Source organism: Suricata suricatta, chromosome 7 (genome assembly GCF_006229205.1).
Source record: "Suricata suricatta isolate VVHF042 chromosome 7, meerkat_22Aug2017_6uvM2_HiC, whole genome shotgun sequence".
Lineage (NCBI taxonomy): Eukaryota > Metazoa > Chordata > Mammalia > Carnivora > Herpestidae > Suricata > Suricata suricatta.
Window position 1 is genome coordinate 131,192,540 of NC_043706.1, and position 21,897 is coordinate 131,214,436.

The 21,897-nt window shown below is 43.9% G+C and overlaps 1 protein-coding gene across 4 annotated transcripts in view; it reads right to left on the reverse strand.

Moving 5' to 3' along the window:
* Nucleotides 1-17,842: 17,842 nt before the first annotated feature.
* Nucleotides 17,843-21,897, reverse strand: part of SYNE1 (spectrin repeat containing nuclear envelope protein 1) — a 455,818-nt gene continuing 451,763 nt past the window's right edge. For all 4 annotated transcript variants that reach the window (XM_029943998.1, XM_029943995.1, XM_029943997.1 and 1 more), the window contains one exon: nt 17,843-18,805. In XM_029943998.1, the coding sequence (XP_029799858.1) occupies nt 18,565-18,805 (241 nt within the window). In that variant the 3' untranslated portion in view covers nt 17,843-18,564. The remainder of the gene's footprint in view (nt 18,806-21,897) is intronic.

The following is a 21,897-nucleotide window of genomic DNA, read 5'->3' on the forward strand; positions in this document are numbered from 1 at the left end:
TTTAGGGGTAATTTTGTGTATCTGCAGTAAGAATATGTTTGGAACATAATTCTTTTGTTGTTTTTGTTTAAGAAGCACCTTATATAGTATAATATATATATTTTTTGAAATTGCAATGCTTGTTTATCAGACAATTGAATGTAGTAATTCCGTTTTGGATTTCATTTGACTGGGTTAATGTGCAAAACCAACAAAAAATATTTAGGTTTTTTTTGTTTGTTTGTTTTTTTGTAGAGCTACCTTGTCATGTATGCGGTCATTGATGCCTAAGGCCTGGTGATTATTCATTTAAATGAAGATCACATTTTCATATCAACTTTTATATCCACAGTAGACAAAATAGCACTAATCCAGTTGCCTATTGTTGGATATTGAACGATAGACAATCTTATGTAGCAGAGAATATGCCTGCAAAGGAAAATTATTCAGGGCAGCTAATCTTGCTTTACCAAAATATCAGTAGTAATATTTTTGGACGGTACCTAATGGGTCAGTGGGTTCTTTTTAATGTTTATACTTAGATTTTCTTTTAAAAAAATAAAAACAGACAAAAAAATTCTAGTACTCTAGTGATGTGATACCAGCTAAATCCAAACAATAATAAAGTGGAGGGTTTTACATTACTTATCTAATGTGTTTGTACTCATGTTAAGATTCTACTACATTTGAAATGGGCAGAGAACACCAGATGGTTGGAGTGTTAGCCCAGGAATCTCAAATAATTTTAAAAATCTCTTTTTCTTCTTATTTGAAGTGCCACTAATGGACAGCTGACACTTTGCAGCTGATACTGCTGTTGGGGGTAGGGAATGTGTTGTATTCCCCACCCCCACCCCTCCACACTCTGAGGCAATTTAAGTTTTGAAAGATACAATCAACCTGGGGGTTAGGGTAGGGTGGGGAAGTAGGTTCAGGAATTTGGAGAGTGGGAAATACAATAAAAAAAGCCTTGAAAGTATTTTGAGGTAGATCAATACCGGCACCTGGGGTGTGCACCGAGATTCTGTATTCGACTCGTGTCCCGCAAACTACAAACGACAGCCATTTCTAAAATGGCTGCTGGAATTCTATGGATGAACAGGCGTCATCCGCGGTAGAGTCTAAGGAACTGCTAGTGGTTTTTTTCGGCCATTGCCTAGCCCTGGGCTTGCGGTTTAGTATGGTATTGATTCTGTAGTGTTGTCATGCAACAGTCAGAGAGGCTAGTTCATCCAAAGAGAAGACCTTATGTAGGTCGCAAAATCCAGTCCCTAAGGCAGTGCAGTCATTGGTTAGATTATCCTGTTAACCTTCAAGGGTGTCTAACCATGCCATATCCCATGCCTTCTGGGGGCTGAACAAATTAGGGACTTACTGATAATTTCCTCTTAAGGTGTTCTCGCATGAAAATCTTATACACTGAAATGGCCACTGATTCAGGCCATTGGTCTAGAGCACCCCTACATGAAACCAATTCCAAATCCCTTCCTAGTCATACTTTCCCACTCTGAGATGGCCTGTGGATGCCGGGAATTGTCACTAGGACCGTAGTAATGTCTAATATTCACAGGCAAATATGCTTTGGGAAACTAGTTATTTGGAAGGCAAATAGAGTCGTATGGTAGTTTATGAGGCAGCCATGATTCTTTCCAGTACAAGGCTCGGGAAGACGATCTAGATTACACTGCACACTTCCCAGGTGAACTTCCTGAAAACTTACTCTCAACTGGAGCAAATGAATTAAACTGTGGTTGGTCCCAAATACTCATCTTTTCATTAGTGTGTGATTCCTCTAACCACATTTCCTTTTTGTTTGTATTAAAGTGAGTGTGGCCTCTTTCTACGTTATTTGAAATTGTTTACTATGTAATCGCTGCCTCTGTTAAGGCACTTCAATTTTGCACTGTCTTTCAGAGATTCAAGAAAAATTTCTATTTTTTTTTGCATCCAAATGTGCCTGAACTTTTTAAATATGTAAATGCTGCCATGTCCCAAACTCATCTTTAGTGTCTTTGTACAGAGCTGTGTGCCCTGGAAGCAACATACAGCCCCATGAGCAGGTATCTGAGATGTGGACCCCTTTGCATTTACAGAGAGGTCACTGGTCATAGAGACTTGAATTAATAAGTGACATTATGCCAGTTTATGTTCTTTCACAGCTTATAAACAATGCTTTTTGGGCACAGCATATTCTTCAATGTAGAGCTCTTCTTTCATGGGAAAAGGCTAACATGCCAAAATGTGTCTCATGGTTTAATACACCTTTTTGCTGATGCATACTATTACTGATGTGATTCTGTTTTGTTGCAGCTTTGCTTTGTTTAATGAAACACACTTGTAAACCTCTTTTGCACCTTTAAAAAGTAAGGAGTCCAGTGAGGTGCTCAAGCACCTGTAAACAATTTTCTCAATCGGTTTGATGTTCAAATAAAAAATTAAACAAATGACAACTGGCTTGTTTTATGTAAACTCCCTTCTTGCTAATGGCTCACCACCAACTGCCTCAAATCAAGGTGATGGAATGCACCTGAAGAACACAGCGACTCCTAAAGATCAGTCTGATGCCAGGCTCCCTCTCCCCAGCCCTAGGAGGAAGTGTGTGCACACTGCAGGCAGGCAGACTGGCCTCACTCCTTGGCTCCACCACCTGTGAGGTTTATAATCATTGGCGATGGATTTTTCAGAGCCTCCTCTCCTCATCAACAAAACGTGATAGTGACACCTAATTCACAGGGTGGTTGTGAGGATTCTGTGAGGTGCTCCTGAAAATAGTGGTTGTTTTCTAATTGCTAACCCTCTCCTGTTCCCTGTGAGGGTGAAGAAAGAAGTTTGTGAGTAGCTACTTATGAATGAAAGAGTGAAAGTTTGAATGAACAATTTGAAACTTACATAATTTGCTCAAAACCCTCTCCCCATCATGGGTAAGGCAGGAATCCCTAGTGCATTCCCACCCCATCCCACCTCAGGTTTCCATTTTAGGACTTCCCTCCCTTTTTAGAGCTACCTGAAGGCTCCTTTTTCTCCCTTTGCTCTGTAATTTAATGGGTGAGTTGAGGAGGAAATTGTGTGACTTACTAAGGGACAACATGATACAACAGCACAGGCTCTACAGCTAGGTTACTCAATTGGAAGACTCATTCTCCCATTTATTGTGTGACCTGGTGCCAGGTAATTGCACAGTGCCTCAGTTTCTTCTTCTATAAAGAGAGAGAAAGAACAGTGTCACTTGCCTTGAAGTGTGGCTATGAAGACCATACGGGGTAATTCATGGAAAGCACTAAGCACAGTGGCTGGCACAGCTTCTCCCTCCCGAGTCCTCTCCTCCCACATGTCTATGCTCACTTCTTTGGAGACACTTTAGGTTTTTCACATTATTTGAGTTCTTTTGATACCAAAGAAGTTCTTTTGTAATCTAGTTCTATCATCCCTGGGCAAGTTGTTTGATCCCAATTTTCTTCTTTCCTCATGTTGAAAATAGACAACTCAGGAAACAACAGATGTTGGTGAGGATGTGGAGAAATGGGAACCCTCTTGTACTGTTGGTGGGAATGCAAACTGGTGCAGCCGCTCTGGAAGACAGTGTGGAGATTCCTAAAAAAATTAAAAATAGAACTACCCTATGACCCAGCAATAGCAGTACTGGGAATTTATCCAAAGGATACAGGAGTGCTGATTCATAGGAGCACATGTACCCCAATGTTTATAGCAGAGCTTTGAATAGCCAAATCATGGAAAGAGCCCAAATGTCCATCAACTAATGAATGGATAAAGAAGATGTGGTTTATATATACAATGGAATACAACTTGGCAATGAGAAAGAATGACATCTTTCCATTTGCAACAATGTGGCTGGAACTGGAGGGTATTATGCTAAGTGAAATAAATCAGTCAGAAGGACATCTTACATGCTTTCACTCATATGTGGAATTAGAGAAACTGCACAGAATACCATGGGGGAAGGGAAGGGGAAAAATAGTTTTAAACAGAGAGGGAGGCAAACCATAAGAGACTCTTAAATACAAAGAACAAACTGAGGGTTGACGGGGAGGCAGGGGAGAAGGGAAAATGGGTGATGGGCATGGAGGTGGGCCCTTGTTGGGATGAGCACTGGGTGTTGTATGTAGTAAGCAATGAATCATGGGAATCTACCCCCAAAACCAAGAGCACACTGTATATGCTGTATGTTAGCCAACTTGACAATAAATTATGTAAAAAAATAATAAACAAACAAGATGGAAATAAGAACAACACTCACCCTACTGCGCTATCGTGAAGGTTAAAAGCGAGGAATAGCTAAAGGGCCTCGTACGGGACCGGTAGGTAGCTATCATAGGTATTGGCGAGTGCTGTTGTTTTGTTACTACCCTCTGTGAACATTTTAATGGAATCATTGACAGGTTTGGATTGACGTTTATCAATCTGTAATGGTTTTGTACGTGTCTCCTGTCTCTTTCATTTCTGTGTTCCTCCTTACTGGCCACTCCTCCTTTTTGTTGTTTAAATAAATATCTCTAGGGTACCATTCTAATTTTTGTTATTTTGTTTACTACTTTAAAATTTTCTTAGTTATTGCTCTTCCAATGTGCATCTTAACCTGTCACAGTCTTTTCGGATTCACACTAACTTGAATCTGATAAAAGATATTTTATCTACCAGTCTACCAGTAGTGAATTCTCTTTGTTGATCTCATTACGTTTATATTTCACCTTCATTTTTGAGGGTGATTTTTCTGAATATAGAATTCTTCATTGACAGTTTTGTTCTGAGCACTTTGAAGGTCTCACCCCATCCCTAGCTCCCACTGCTTCAATCCTTCTGATTCTCACCTGTATCTGATGAGTCACTTTTTCCTTGTTGCTTTCAAGATTTTTCTCTTTGAAGCATCTGGGTAGCTCAGTTGGTTAAGCATCTGACTCTTGGTTTTGGCTCAGGTCGTGATCTCATGGTTCGTGGGTTCGAGCCCCGAGTCAGGCTCCGTGCAGTCATTGCAGAGCCTGTTTGGGATTCTCCCTCTCTCTTGCTCTCCCCGCTTGTATTATCTCTCTCTCTCTCTCTCTCAAATAAATAAACTTTAAGAAAAAAGGCTTTTTCTTGTTGAACAGCATGACTAGGATGTGTTTAGATAGAAATCCCTACTTGGAATTCACTGAGCTTCCCAGATGTGTATATTGATGGTTTTCATCAGGTTTGTGTTTTCAACCATTATTTTTTCAAATAATTCTTCTCGCCTTCTCTGTAACTCTCATTATATATACCTCCATAAGCCACAGCTGTTTTTCCCTTATCATCCTTCTCGGAGTACCAAGGGGTAGAGATGCCTTCATGTGCCATGTGTTACTTCCAGGGCTCACCAGCTCTGGGGAGAGGGGTTGGTGACCATGGCACTTTTAAATTTATCCAGTGGAGTGTGTCAAAGTAGGAATGCTGACAGAAAGTAGGTTCTACTCATGAGCTGGCTCCAGATCACATTCTCCAAAATGATGTATGCTTAAGCCTTTAGGGACCTTTTAATTTCAAATTGCCATATTTAGATTTGCTTCTCCCAAAATACAGACTATATGCCTCAGGGAAGAAACTGTCACAACTTTTATTATATGGATTACATCTATTAAAAAGCTAATTTTTGGGGTGCCTGGGTGGCTTAGTCAGATAAGCGTCCAACTCTTGATTTCAGCTGAGGTTTCATCTTGCAGTTTGTGAGATCGAACCCTCTGTCAGGCTGAAAGCACGGAGCCTGACTGAGATTCTCTCTCTCCCTCTTTCTCTGCCCCTGCCCCACTTGCACTCTGTCTCTCTGTCTCTCAAAAATAAATAAACATTAAAAAAAATTTAAAGCTAGCTTTATGTTCACATTCTTGGATGCTTAAAATTGCAACATTTATAGCTACTACCAAAAGCATAGTGGTAGTAAGTCCAGGGGAGAGATGTTTGTTCAAGATAGATACTTCCTGATGAAGCCGCCTCCAGACAAACTGGGACACCTGGTTGAAGGGACAGGTGAGGTGAATTCCTCGCAAGAAGTGACATGGCTGCCGGCTGAGGTAACCTTCAAACCGAAATGTGGATGTTCTCTCCTCATACGGAATGACCTTTCCCTTTCAACCCTGAGTTACAACACAGTCACACTCATTCATATACACAAAAGTACCATTTATTGGGTGCCTCACAATGCCAGGTACGAGCTGTGTACAGCTTTTTTCCAGGTAATCCTTACAGCTGTGAGAGGAGAGTAGATATATTACGGTCCTTACTTTGCAGGGGAGGAAACCGAAGATCGACAGAGTTAAGTGAGCCTCCTCGGATCAGGAATCTCCTGACTGTAAACATTCCTGCTTCAAAAACTGGGGTTCGCACTTCTTTGGGGTTCAAGCCACGTAGTACGCATGAAAGTTTAATCAAGACCGTAGGAAAGTGCTCATTTTGTATTTAAACAAGTTTGACATTTTGTGAGTAGAAAAATTCCCATGAACCTTTAGGGCAAAATGTGACTCTTTGAGGAAATGTGACATTTCAAACAGAAAGCTTGATGCTATGTCCTTGATGCTGAGGTTCTGAAAAAGAAATGTGTCCCCTTCTATTTCCGGTGGGGGTCCCCTTGGATAGGAAAGCTTGAGAAGCTCTTCATTGCTATCATCCCTGGAACTCAGGGCCAGAGCTTTTTGGTTTCTGAGGTTGTGCCCGGCACCCTTCTGGCCCCTGGTGTCTGCCAGGAGCCTGGCACCAGGAGGAGCTCTGTTTCCAGCTGAGGACCTCGAGGTCTGAGGCAGTGGTAGCAGTGGCGCCTGCAGAAGTGACCGCACTGGGCAGGGAGCCTCACTCCCTTCCTTTGCTGTAAGGTCAGCTCCTATCTCACGGCCAGGAGCAGGGCCACAGACCCAGCCAAGGCACCCGTGGTCTGGGTAGAACGGACAAAATGGTAGCTTTCATCTTAACTAGATGAAAGTAAAGGGGGAAAAAAAGAATAAACCGAAGCATGGAAGCATCCAGGTGAACATTTTCAAAAGTGATTTTGAAATGGCGGGAAAAGCTCACCGGCCGGCCAGCTAGGAGCAGAGGAAAGGACTCCAGAGTGGCCAATTCTGGACACTTTGCCAAGAGCCAGTCACTCAGAAGGCACGAGATAGCGCTCTGGGTGACCATCCAGATGCCGGTTCACTGCTGGGCTTTCTACAGCACTCAACCTGTCATCAGATGCCTTTTTCATGGAGAAATCAATAATTGTGGGAAAGGCCAATGAAAGGTTTGTGAGCTGGTAAACAGTTTTATGGGCTGATTGAATTCTTGAGTTCGCCCCAGGCTCAACAGAGGTTAAGCTGTAAAGATTCTTGAGTGTTTCCACATTTACAAGCAGAAAGAACATGTGTGAATACCCAGGGCCCCGGTCACAGGCTGGAGGGGAGGAGGGAAAAAGAAGAGCGTGCGGTCACCGCAGGGAATCCGTCACTGTCAGCGGGAGCTGCTGTGTGTGTCACCCCAGGCCCTCAAGGACGTCAGGTGCGGCTGGCTTTCTGGGGCCCGGCCGCACGCGAGAGAAGCACCTCCTTCCAAAGGAAGGGAAGGGCTAAAGGGGCTGAAATGAACTGCCACCTGCTTCACTGAGAGTGGAGTACAAATCAGAGCAAGTGACGCCTTCACTTATGTTTGAATGTATTAGTAAATGTTTAAAAACATCCTTACAATCAAATCCTTTCTTTAAAAAAAATTTTTTTAATGTTTTTTATTTATTTTTGAGAGACAGAGAGAGACGGCGTGAGCAGGGGAGGGTGAGAGAGAGAGGGAGACACAGAATCCGAAGCAGCTGAGTTAGTGGTCAGCACAGAGCCTGATGTGGGGCTCCAACCCCCCAGCCGTGAGATCATAATCGAGCCAAAGCCAGACACTTAACCGACTGAGCCACCCAGGCGCCCCTCAAATCCATTCTTGAATCCAAAAAAATAAAACACGTATAAGGAAAAGCATTAGTAGATTTCTGGGGGGAAAAAAAGAACATTTAAACAAACCGGAAGTTTGGATAGAGAAACTTGTTTTCATTGCTTGGCAATGTTGCTACCCACTCCTTCTTGGCTAAGATCATGGGAACGTGGGTCCATGAAACACAAAGACCAGAACCCCCAAACAACAGAACCCCAGGTGGTTCCAGGCTTCTTACGACGGAAAAAGCCGCTAAGCTTTGGACTGTGTTTAAAAAAAGAACGGCAAGTCAACATCAAAGACCTTAAAACAGTGTGCAGATGTTTCATGTAATTTCTATGCTTGCACAGAGGCAGAAAGATAAAAGGGGCGCCCTCTCAAATTTCCTGTGTCCCACTTCCGGGAAGACAGCCCGACAAGTGGGTCCCCCTCTTCTCCAGCCCTCACCCCTCTGTGGCAATTCTGCTCTCCGGGGCCACCACGGCTGCTGAGCTTCTGGGAAGACTTCAAAGGCCACCGCGAGAGAAGAAATCTCTTGATGAAGTCTCCAGGTAAGTAGTTCTAGAGCCTCACAGAACCAATCAAGAGAATCCCAAATCCTGAGCAAACAAGGTTTATCACCTGCCAAACTAGGTCCCCATCCAGGGCCCGATCCTCCCTTTCCTGCTGAGCTCCGGAAGCCCCTCTGCCAGTGGGCAAGTCCCTGGCCCCCCTAGAAAGTCACTCTGCACCGAGGGGCCAGAAGCCTTGGCTTCCTGATGTCCGCACCCAACGCGGCAAGCACAGGACCTGTGCTTGGGGATCTGACCAGGACATGAACCCCAAGGTCTCGCCGCGCCTGGAGGATTTGTGGAAACGTCAGTGCCTCTGACCCAGGAGAGGAGATGCCATTTCCATTCCGAAGAGGACTTGCGGCCCTGGCCTTACCCTACCGGCCACCAAAATCCAACAGAAACTACTGGGGGAGAAAAGACAGAATTTTTCACGGAAGCCACAGTAGTGTTTTCAAGGGAGGAACCCCAAATGGCAGCTTGAGGTGCGGGGGAGGGGGTAGTTGATCTAGCGTGGAGCCGCCCCCGCGGGGATGTCATTCATTCTGAGAAGTCCTATCAGGATGAGGGAGTCCCAAGGGCCCCAGGGTCATGTGGAGGGCGGCCTTGCCAATGACAGTGTTTGTCTTGGGTAACTCTGCCTCATGGGTCAGCAAACCTTTTCTCTAAAAAGTCCAGACGTTACTCAATGTGGCCTGCAAACATTTTTTGGATGTTTTGTTTTACAACCCTTTAGAAATATGAAACCCATTCTTATGCCAGGGGGCCGGCAGACAGAAGCCACAGGTTGCAGTTTGCTGACCTTTGTCTTATTCTATAGTTTGTGACCTTCGTCAGGCTAGGCCCCAAGTCCTCACCACCCCCCTCCCCCCCAAGCTAAGAAGAGAGCAAGAGTGAGGGAGGTGCTGCCTGAGGGACTCCCACCTGGGAAGGCAGTGGGAGGACCTGGACATGCACACACTCGGCAGGGACCTCTCTTCCCTCCGGCTCAATCTGGAGCTTCTCGTAGGGCTTTCAAAACTTGACAAGCTTTTCTCCTTCCTAGAAGCAAGAGCGAGGAGATCTGCAAAGCTCTTCCTCGTGGCTATTCCTGAGGTCAGTTAGAAACTCGAGGAAACAGGGATTACCTGGGTATTTCAGTCAGTTAAGTATCTGACATCAGCTCAGGTCACGATGTCACAGCTCAAGGGTTCGAGCCTCACATGGGGCTTTGCACTGACAGCTCGGAGCCTGGAGCCTGCTTTGGATTCTGTGTCTCCCTCTCTTCTGCCTCTCCTCTGCTCATGCTCTCTCTCTCTCTCTCCTTCAAAAATAAATAAACATTAAAAAAGAAAGAAAGAAAGAAACTAGAAGAAACAATCATCAAATGGTCCGCAGGATGGTCCCTCAGTATTCGCCACGCACCAGACAGCAGGCCCCGGATGCATTTAATCCTCAGAACATCCTCCCACAGCAGGGACTTACTATTCCTCGGGAGGAAACGGAAGAACAGAAAGGGAAGGTCACTTGCTCAGGTTCCACAGCCAGGAAGTGGTGGCCCAGCTACAGGGTGGAGCACAGGTGCCTCGCCTCTTGAGTCTCTATAGTAGGAGGAGAATCCTTAGTAAGACTTGGACAAAAACGCGTTTATAACCTTCGAGGTCCTTCGCTCCCCGTCATTATGATCAGCAGACCCCGTGAAGGTGGCTCAGGAGAGGGGCTGGGCCCCACTCAAAGCCCGCCTTGACAAGGCAGAATATTAAAGGAGGTCGTTGGTTAGGAGGAGAAAGGAAAAAGTCCAGCAGGTGAACCCGTGGCGCCGGGGTCTTCCCAGGGGCTGGCCGCGCCCCGCCCCCACCACTTCCAGGCACCAGGCTTCCCAGGTGGACCGAGCTGGCTTGCAGGCAGCGATTTTTGGAGGTAAGGGTGGCTTAGGAAGCTGAGGTTTTTCTTCAACAGATGAGTCTCAGTGGGAGGACATCTCTGTCGGGAAGGCTCTTCTCCAGGACTCGTCAAGTACCCTGGTCGGGGAGCCTCCTCCTCTGAAAATGGGGCTTTGCCCACCTCTGCTCTTACACCCTGGAAGTGCAACCGACAATGGCCACCCAGAGCGGGGTCGGCCATTAAGATGCCACTTTTAATAAATGACCCCTCACCATTTATTTTGAGCATACCGAAAATTTTTTTCAATTAAAAAACAAATCAAATGTTTCTCACGCAAAAACAGAAGTACCATTTTCTTTCATTTAAAAATTATCATAATTATTACAGCAATTAGGATCTCAAAAAACAAATCTTGCTCTTTGTCATAATTTAAATAATGTATTTAAAATTGTTTCTCCCCTGATGATTCTATTCACAATGTTAAGCCTTGAATTTCATATATATCTTCTGAAATTTTTCCTTGCCTTATGCAATGATTATGGGTTTTCTTTCTATAGAAATGGGAGCAGATTATAGACACTATACCTTTAAAAATTTTTTTAACATCTTTCTCAATAAATATAGATTAACCTCATTTTAAAAATAGTTGCATTATAGTAAACAGTATGTATGCACTATAATTATTCAACAAGCACCATACTGACTTTCAGGTTGCTAAACGGTAGTGATAAAAGGAGGCACCTCTGTTTTGTTCCCTATGGGCATGGGGACAATTGTCTATTTATTGGAAATTGACAAATAAATGTGTCTTACTTAATGCCAACTACAAAAATATCTCCAGATAGGTTGTAAAGCTACTAGAAGAAAATATAAGAAATTATTTTCATAATCTTGGAGGGGAAATGGCCTTATTAATATAGACTATCCAAGGATGCCTGGGTGGCTCATTTGGTTAGATGTCCAACTTTGGCTCAGGTGATGATCTCGCAGTTCCTGGGTTCAAGCCCCGCAAGGGGCTGTATGCTCACAGCTCAGAGCCTAGAGCCTGCTTTGAATTCTGTGTCCCCCTCATTCTCTGCCCCTCTCCCACTTATGTTCTCTCTCTCTTTCAAAAATACATAAACATTAAAAATAATTTAAAAAGTATGTATATAGACTATCCAGATTCTATAAAGAAAAAAGAACCTCTCAGATTTGATGACATAAGAATTAAAACTTTCTATGTAACTACAGGAACCATATAAAATCAAGACAAATGATACACAGGGTTGAGTTTTCTAATATACAAAGTGTTCCTTGGAAAATATACAAAAAAGTAAAAAAAAATAGAAAAATAGAGACTGCAACAGATATCGCGGAGGTAATACAGATAAAATTACCATATAAATCATAGAAATGCAGATTTTATTTTATTTATTCAAAAAATTTTTTTAATTTATTTTTGGGGGAGAGAAGGAGAGTGGAGGAGGAGGAGGAGGAGAGAGAGAAAGAGAGAGAGAGAGAGAGAGTGAGAGAGAGAGAGTGAGAGAGAGAGAGAGAGAGAGAGAATCCCAAGCAGGCTCCACACTGTCAGTGCAGAGCTCAACATGGGGCTTGAGCTCACAAACTGTGAGATAATGACCTGAGCCAAAATCCAGAGTCAGATGCTTAACTGACTGAGCCACCCAGGTGCCCCACACATGTAAAATTGAAAGACCCTTAGCTACCATTGCCCTCCGTTGGGCAATATTTTAGAGAAGTGATACCATCTTGTCCAGCCCTTGCAAAGTTATCTAACACATGGGAATCACCAGAAAGCTTCAAACCAACACTGATCCTCAGAGACTATGATTTAATCACTTTAAGGTGAGGCATGGGTTCCACATTTTTGTCAGTTCCTCGAGAGATGCTATTGTGCAGAATTTGGACATTAACAAATTGGGAATATTCCCATAATTTGGAAATCTTTGCTCTGGATTTAGGGGGACGGTTCTGAGGAAAGGGGTCTCCTCCCCACTGTGGGGGAGATTGCAAATCACTACATCTTTGCAGAAGACAATCTGGCAAATTTATTAAAATGTAGAATGTACATCACATTCTGATTCAGCAATTCCACCTAGAACCATGCACCTTTGGGAAATGATAGCAGCACTACACAAATATATGCATACAAATACATGCACAGATGCTTCCTGCGGCAGTTTGACAGCGAACGCCTGGAAGGAAACCACTGTTAAAGATACCGAGACGCCCAATGCAATGAATGCGTATGCACTGATGCCTGTGGAATACTGTTAAAATTGCAACTCACAGAATAATAAACATAGAGCTAATTTTTAAAGACAGTATGTGTACAGCATTTGACTAAAGAAATGACAAAGCATGGAAAGGTAACATCAAGGGTTACCTGGGTGGCTTAGCTGGTTAAGTGTCTGACTTTGGCTCAGGTCATGATCTCACAGTTCATGAATTCAAGCCTCACACTGGGCTTTGTGCTGATGGTGCAAAGCCTGCTTGGGATTCTCTCTCCCTCTGCCCCTCCCCTACTTGTGCTCGCTCTCTCTCTCTCTCTCTCAAAGTGAATAAATAAACTTAAAAAACAGGTAACATCTGATTGGGAGATAAGTGAGAAGGAGCTCAGTTCATTTTTCTTTAGAAAACCAGAGAGTTGCACCAGGATGGCTCAGTCAGTTAAGCTTCTGACTCTTGATTTCAGTTCAGGTCATGATCTCATGATTTGTGAGATCGAGCCACAAGTCGGGCTCTGTGCTGACAGTGTGGAGTCTGCTTGGGATTCTCCCTCTCCCTCTGTCCCTCTCCTGCTTGCTCTGCTCTCTTTTGGGGAAAAAAATTAATTAATCAATTAAAAAAGAGGAAGAAATGGGGTTTGTCCTAAGATGTATTAAAACTTGTATAAAGTAATCAACACACTATACTGGTATATTAATAGTATATTAATAGTCATATTTATACTATATATTTACCATATATCTATATTATATATATTACATTTATATCTATATATTTGTAGGTAATATAGATATATACATGATCTTTATAATGTTTTGCTATATACTGCTATAATTAAGACAGCAATGGAAGGATGTATCAATAGCACAGGATACAGTCCAGAACAAAAACCCAGATTTATATGGATACCTATTCTTTGATGATGCGGACATTCCAAGTCTGTGAGGGAGGATGGGGAAATCAATCGCTTATGATGCTTGCCAGGTGGCCAGCTAGGGAGAGTTACCCGGTCCCAAGATGGAGAGGCCTAGGGCAGATGGTGGCCTAGGGCCCGAAGTGGAGCCTTGCTGACAAGTTCTCAGGCAACAGTGAGGCTGTGGGTCCGAGCCCCACGTGGAGCCCACTGGCCTGGGCAGACTTCCTTGTGGCAGAATGCCGCCCACAGCTTCCGGTCAGCCTGTCAATTCCACAGAGAGGTGTGGTGGGGGCGGGGGGTAAGCTGTGCTGGGCGGCTCGGGGTTGGGGTGACTGCCGGGAACAGGCCATGGTGTTGGCTGCTTGGCAGCTTTACTTTCTGAGCCCAGCGACTGCCTCAAGGTTGTGTCCAGCAGGATCTGGCCTGGGCTTGGCACGTGCACCCGTGAGGCCCTGACCTTATGATTCAGCAGGGAGGTCGGATTTCTTCTCGACCACCTGTGGCATCGAAGCAGTCAAGGTGTGGCACAGCTTGCCAAGGACCTTCTGATAATTGGGGTTTTCAAATTCAGTTAATGTTCCTGCTCCTGTATTAAATAACAGGTTAACAAATTGTAAGGCTGATTTACTTTATGTGACCTTCGTATTTTAGAAAGATTATGTCCATGTCCCACCCGGCTTCCTCAGCGCCCTGGCTGACACGTCCCTCGTTGTTCAGTGTGTGTTACGGGGTGACAGCGTCCTACCTTGTTCTTTCTTACAATTCTCAACTGTCTGACTACTCTAGCCTTCCAAGATGCTCCGTCCTCAACACAGTTCAAACAAATTCTTCCAGGATCTGCCTTTTCCCCAACATCCTGCTCGGTGCCAGGAAGGGCCCCCAATTCACCCAGTTCTTTCACTTACTCCTCTGAGTGAGGATTCTTCCCAAATTTCAGGATCCTCTGTGGCATTCCCGAATGGACTCTCGGTAGATATTTTAAACTCTGGGAGAGAGGTGTGTGAGAAGCTGGGAACTGAAAAATAAAAGCCATTCCTTTCAGGTTTCATCGTCTCTGGATTCATTTAGGTCTGACAATCAGTCTATGATCACAGTGTATTATTATGTCTAAAATCGAAATGACCGCTCTTGGTGAACAGCCCCTTCGCATCATGCGAACTTGGTGCTGCACATGACGAAGCTGGAAATGGCCTCCATGCTCGAACATCACTGCACCTGTCTCCATGTCCACAGACTCACATTCACACTCTTCAGAGACGCACCCCTCTGTAACATAAATCAGGTGACAAAGAAGTTAAAGGGAGAAGAGATTTGTTGACAGAAAATTAAGAGAGATCTCACAGACGTAATCTCTCTCTTCTCTCCTAAATCAGATATCATTCTTTTTTGGTTCCTTTCCACCCTCCTCATCTGCACTCACCCCAAGTTTCAGGATATAAGTGGTGGGGGAAAGTGCGGATTCTTCTGTATGTCAAAGGAGCTGGAAGGGTTGTCCTGATGGGTAATTAAACAAGAAGTGACGGGGTCCTGGCTGAGCCTGGCCTCCCCAGGTTTGAGGCAGGTCACACACCACTGTGAGCATTTGATAAGCACCATGATTGAGGGGCACTCCTCTGCCTGGAGTTTTGGAACCTATTCAGCACATACTTTGAGACTCTTATCGCCACACAGTTCCCCAAGGACACATCTGGTGATGCTGGACTCGCCGGCGACGCTGGGGGGTGGGGGGCAGAGATCCCAACTATTAGGACTGCTCTCGGCCCGCCTGCACCAGCTCCTGGAGACCCTGTGTATCTGGCCATGATCCATTTTCTTAAGTCAACTCGCCCTACCTTTCTTTGCTTTACAATCTCTTTTGTGGCTTGTCAATAAAATTCTGTAGCCTTGTTTCTTATAATTGGCCCCAGAGAATAGGCTGTAAATCAGCCTTTTTTTACAGGAATATCTTTTCCTTTTTTACAGGAAATCTCAGACCTCAGCTTGCTGAATTTCTCATCCAAGGTTTTTGAAGGTGTCTCTTCTCTCTTCTTACAAAAACAAGGGAAGCTTCTGCCACCCCATTTTCCAGGCGGCAACATTCTTGCTCCCCAGGGGAAGGTTTCCAGAAAAGCTTTTAAATCTTTCCCTGCATTTCCTGTTACATCACTGCTTTTATTTTTCCAAACCTTCATTGCCCCATATTCACTCTGGATTTCCTCTCTCCTCGCCATTTCTAACATTTTCTGTTTGCTGGTGCCTATCTCATGACCCAAATGTAATTAATCCTACGTTCCTGGTCAGCTGACGCCTCTCTTCCTCACCTACCACCCTCAGGATCACTTGCTACCTCCGGCCACAGCAGGGCTCCTCACTGTCCTCACTCCAGGACTGAGGGCCCTTAAACCCCCTGTACATTCCCTGAAGCCTCTGTTGAGCATTCTCTCTGTCTCTGTTAGCGGGATAGCGGGGGGCACAGGTGAGGGTGCTCCTAATGTTGCCCTGTGTCCCCTTCCACAAAAGGGAGGTAAGAGAGAGGGCTCTGGGCAGAGGTACCAGACTCATCTGTGGCTGGCATGGGCCTCACTAGACCGGTCATATCACCACCTGGGGAAAGTCATGACCTCGTGGCTTCAATGCTTACATTCACCGGGACTTTCCACTTAGTCCTGTTCCAATGTTGGATTGGCTGAGTCTTCAAAAGTGTAATAGGAATGCAGGTCATGCATCCCTCTGAGTGTTTCACAGGGGTTTTCAGAAAAGCACAAAAAGACTACACTCAAGATTCTTCTTAAAACTGAACTTTTTTTCTCAGCCCCATCGAACACTTGTCCTCCATGATGGGAGATGCCTAGTGAGTCAGTGAATCATAATGTAGAGAAGAGAAAGCTCTGTGGTCTCGTGGTGCTGGTCTTTTCCACGACTAATGCCTCAATGTGTGGCGATTTCCCTGCCAGCGGCAACGTGTATCTCTGGAAGGGCTGGACTGCTCCTGAGGCCAGCCCGTCACTTGAATTTTGGAGCAGGAAGAGCAGGGAAGTGAGGGAATCTCAGGTGAAGGTGTCTGCAACTCCAATCTCGGCTGCTGCTCCAGCCTTTCCAGAAGCAGGAAGGTGGGAAAGTGTAGCACAGGTCTCTCGTCTTTAAGAAAGAACAACTCAACTCTGATCTGTTCCCTGAGTTGGGGCTCCTTGGGAAACGAGACAGGAATAACCTGACAGTAGAAAGCAGAACAACCAGGTGAGGAAAGTTCAGTAGAAGGAAGTCTTACATAGAGTCCAACAGTGTTCAGGAAAGTCTTCAGGGAGTTGGTGGCTTGTGAGTTGAGTCTTGGGAGAGAGGAGGGATGGGGTAGAGAAGAAAACTATGGAGGTAAGATGGTACAAGGCAGTGCTTTTCAGCAGTCAGTAGGGCTAAACTCCCCTCAGGCATCTGTTTATAATGGAGGCTCCCAGGGGGTACCCCTAGAGATAGGATGAGAAGGTCTGCAGAGATCCCAGGGATCGGGAAACCTAATAAACTTCAGGAGCCCGAGCTGAGAGAGCATTCAGGCTAAAAATATCATGGGAACCACGGCAGGCAGTTTCAGGCAATTTTGAGTACCTCAGTTGGGTTTAAATTCTCCACAGAGAGCAGGATTTGTAAACAAAATACCTAAAGGAGTTAGACAGTGCAAGTGGTTAGAGAGGTTGAGAGGGTAGAAGTACAAATGTAAAAACAGTCTCTTCCTGTACTTCATGGGACAGCGACCATGTCACCCCAGCAATTCCTGTCACACAGGAATACGCACCCGAGGCATCAGAACTTTCCATTTTCAAGAGGAGCCTGAAATCTGGGATTTATATAAATCCTCCTCTTCCGGTTATTAAAGGATGGATTAAAACACCACAGGCACCAAACAATTCTACGGGGCCAGAGCCTGGCAAGCTCAGAAGGGCAGAGTAGAACCTTATTGTATTTGGAATTAAATGAATGAAAACTGTATTTCTTCTGGTAGACAACAAAAATAGAAGGTTTTGGATAGAGTAGGGATATGAACAAGAATGCCTTAAGAAAATCCACATGGCTCCTGTGGATCCTTAGGATGGCGTGGAGACAGGGTTTCAGGAGATTAAATGGGGTTTCTTCCAACTTGGCAAAGGGGACAGAGGAGTTAGAAGAATGTGAAAGATGTTGGGGAATAAGAGGTCAGGAGATATGATCAGCTGTGGGAAGAGGAGGGGGAAAGGAGGCATCCAGAGTCCTTTATGCCTAAATGTGCCCTACCTGTAATCATCCATTTTCTTTAACATATACTTATGTTTCAGTTTCACGCATTCTGCAAAAATGATCATTTAGGTTGCACTCTGATAGGGGTCTGCTTAAAAGGTAAATTAAGAGTCATTTCTTTAGAGAGAAGAAAGAAAGCACAGACAAAATATTTCATAGTATGTATAATAAATGCAAAGAAATCAATACAAACAAAACTTGGCTTTAGCAAACTGTACATACATAAATATCTTTTTTTAAACTATAACATTCAACTTTTTTTCACATAAAGCCTTCCATAATCTTATTTATTACATCCAGTTTTTCTTTATACCTTTAAAAAAGTGCCTTTTAGATTTACAGCTTGTGCTTCTAAAGCATAGGTTAGAACATCATGCCCCAAAGGAAAACAAGGTAAAAAGAAGGTACCATATAAGCTCTTAAAAATTGTATGTTACAAGGTTCTAAAATCTCTTCAGCACTGATTGGTTGGTAGATTGTTCAACGCCAACATGGCATTCAGGAAGAGTCCTTTATTGAATGGATGGAGCAGCACCGTGAGAAAAGCTGCCCAGTCTGCTGAAGTCCTTGGGTGTGCGCAGAGTAGGCCGATAGCCAGAACTCATGCGTCCAGAGAATGTTGGAGGTCCTTAATCTCTTTAGTGCTGAGGCTCAGAGTTTCAAAGAAAATTTCTTCCCAATCTGTCTTCTGTCTGCTCTCCTCTTGTCATTATTTACCACCCCCCTCTGACCCATGGTCTGCACACACAGGCTACAGAGGAGGGATAAGGCTGCCACACCGAGGGCATTTGCCAAGATTCAGGTCCTCTTTGGGCTAGTATGGGATTGCTTTTGGCCAAATCCTCGATATGTAGATGGTATCTGCCTGGTTCAGAGTGGAGGGGGGCCATTTGTGTATCTGAGCATGGGATGGAATGACCGGGCAAAGTTGTTGGAGAGGGCACAACTATAGTCTTCCTCTGACATTGGTACAAGGCAGGCGAGCCCGATGAGGAGCAGCAGGAGAAGCTGGAGTGGAAGAGCCGCGCGGAGGACTCTGAGTAAGAAGGCTCGGCCGGACCGAGCTGGCCGAGGCTCAGAAAGGGAGGAATCGGAGCCACCTTTTATGGACCTGAGGAGAATCAACACACGAAACTCAGATATCTCAAATGCTGGATGGATGCTGCTTTTTGCTTCCTCACCTTCCTGGAAGCTAAAGGACCATGCCAAAACACAACCCAACCTGGCAATTAGCTGGCAGCCTTCTGCAGTAGGGGATCTCCCCACCACCACATGAAGAGTTAAACTTCACTGATGAAAAATAAACATTTAGTCAGTCAACTAAAGGCAGCTCATTGGGTTAAGTTCCACTCCTTAATTTGGCAAAACATTTCCCGTCCACAAAGATAACTGCCCTATACACGTTCTACCAGCATAGATTAAGTAGATCCAGGATCATTCAAATGTGGACGTTTGATGCGGGACGTTTTTGGTTTCAGAGTGTCAGTAGCACCATCAAGCAAAATTAGTTGCTGTCAGAATCATACAAAGTATCCCATCTGGCCATCCTGGATGGGCCGAAATCCATGCAGCAAGGCTAAGAACAGCCACTGCCATCTTGCAGAGGCCCATCAGGTTTAAATAATCCTAGAGCATACCCTGGTTTGATCTTGCACTGTATCAGCATCTGGCCCTGACCCAGGTGGGTTCCAAAGCTGTATGAACAAGGTGGCAGCACAGTTAGTCTAGAGAACACTGGTGCGAAACGACACAGGTTCTTAGGCCGATCCTCTCTATCACAGGCTCTGTGACTTTGGGAAATGGACACCACTTCCAGAGGAGGTTGTCTTCTTGTAGGCTCCCTCTAGACTCAAAGTTCCAAGTTTGCCTATCTACCTCCATTTTTCCATCTGCCTTTAAATAGGGCATTAGAGATTAGGCATGAATTAAGAAAGACTACAAAATATTGAATATGGAAGTAAGTCATGTGTAGGATGGACTGTTTTCTCTTTGTGGGCATCTGTTAATATCTTGTTTGGTTAGTGGTGGAAAAGTCACAGAAGGAAATGTTATTTACAAGAGGCATTTGTACACACACACATACACGCATGCACACATGCACACACAAAACACTGTAGGAGCAAAACGAGTGTATGTACTGATGAGACACATCCCTCCAAACCTAGTATGAGTTCCCTAATGGTTATAATATCACTAAGGGTAAGGACACTGAATGTGAGGCCACTGGAGAAATAAGAAGGTGGAAAAACTATATTGGTTACATTTTCATAAAAAAATGTTATGTTTCCAGCTATATCCTTTTAGCCTTTCTGAAAATATCACATTCGTATCAGTGGAGGATAAGGGGCATCACTGAAGAAGATAAATGTTAAGATAAAAAGCAGTCATACTCCCCCTAAAAAAGGAATAGAGGGAGTAGTCAACACTTTTTTATGACACCATCAAAGATATACATCAGACAAACAGATTAGTCCCCTGCAGAATCCCCAAGCAGCCATGTACCGTACTGTTTCTGGTATAGTTCTTGCTGTGTAATGAAAAAACAAATCATTGGCCCAAACTGGGGCTGTATTCTTTTCCAAAGTCTACAACTAACGGCTGTGTGACCTTGAACAACTCAATTCACCTCCACATGCCAACTTCTTCAAACCCTTCCAATTAGATTAGATGGTCTTCTGACTTGGACGTTCCATATTTTATATACTTTATGTCTTCTACTAATTGGTCTGTATAAAATAATCTGCCAACTGAGAGGCCACAAGAGTTTAATCACCATCTAGTGGTCAAACTGATTAACTGCCCTCATGCTAAGACCAATGAGCTATTCCTAATGAATTGAATGGGGAAGGCTGTACATTTTGTGAAAATATAATAGAACATAAATGAAGTATGTCACATACTATGAGTGCAAGGGGAAAATAGAAAACCTCTCAAGCTACCTAATCACAAAATATTTATTTTGAAATAAAGTCTTAGAGAATATCTAATCTACCTTCTAACTTTGTAGGTACGTGGCTAAGGAGAGTTAACATTTACTCTTCTAATTGCTGGACAACCCACTAAGAATTTATCCTATTCTCTCACTTAATCGCCATGATAGTCCTCTCTCTGCTTGTTATCTACATTTTACAGATGAGGAAAAGGAGACTCAGAGAGAGGAAGTAACTGGCTCAGGGTATACATCTAGCAAGTGGCAAAATTGAGATTTCCACCCTGAGATTTTTAACTTCTAGAACTTGGACTCTTTAAATAGGGTAAATCACTGGCCCCAAATCACACAATTAAATGAAGAGCTCTGGCAGGAACCCAGGGTTCCCGAGTCCCTGCTCTGCAACCACACTCTCCGCAACATTTTGTTGTTTGGTGACACAAATGAAAGTTCTCCAGGTCCCATTTATGTCACGGGTGTCTCACATGTAGAAGTAACGAAGACAATACTTGTATCTTAGAATATTGGGAGGTGAGTGATTTCCTTGTGTCTACAACAAATGCCTCTAATGATGAAGCCTCACAGAACAAGTTAGTCTATGGACATAAAGGCACTGTGTTTTGAGGCAATTGTGCAATCTTGGGCAAGTAATTTAGTCTCTCTGGGCTTCATGTTTCTCATTTGCAAAGACAAGGAGTGCATTAATATCCTAAAATCATTTTGGATGTGACAGTTTATGAATTCAACGGGTTGCCTTAAAGTGAAGAATGAGTAAAGTAAAGAAGAATGAGATGCTACCTATGAACTCGGATTGAATTTTCCTTCAAAATACTTTTTCTTTGACCTGAAAACATGCCCTGGCTAACAACACTCACCACCTGTCACTGGATGAGTTACAGCAGGAGAAGAGAAGACAGCTCCACATTTCCTCCACATTTTCCTTTCAACATGATTTCCAACCGAGTCTTTTTCTTTAGAAGACATTTAAGGATACAAGTTATGGCCAAATTTATGTGTACAATTGATAATGCAATTTTACTGACAGAGGTGAATAGCCTCTGCTTGTCAATTATTATCTTTTAGCAATGAAGCCAAAGATCAAGATCAAAACAAGTGCTACACATTGACAAGTCCACTCCTGGGAAAAAACTAGGAAGGTCACCATCTTTGGAACATGGGCTCATGTATTTATATAGTCTGTTGAAGGACATGGCACATTTAACAGCATCAGAGCATTCCTTATTAAAATGCAATTAGTGCATGCCTTCTAACGT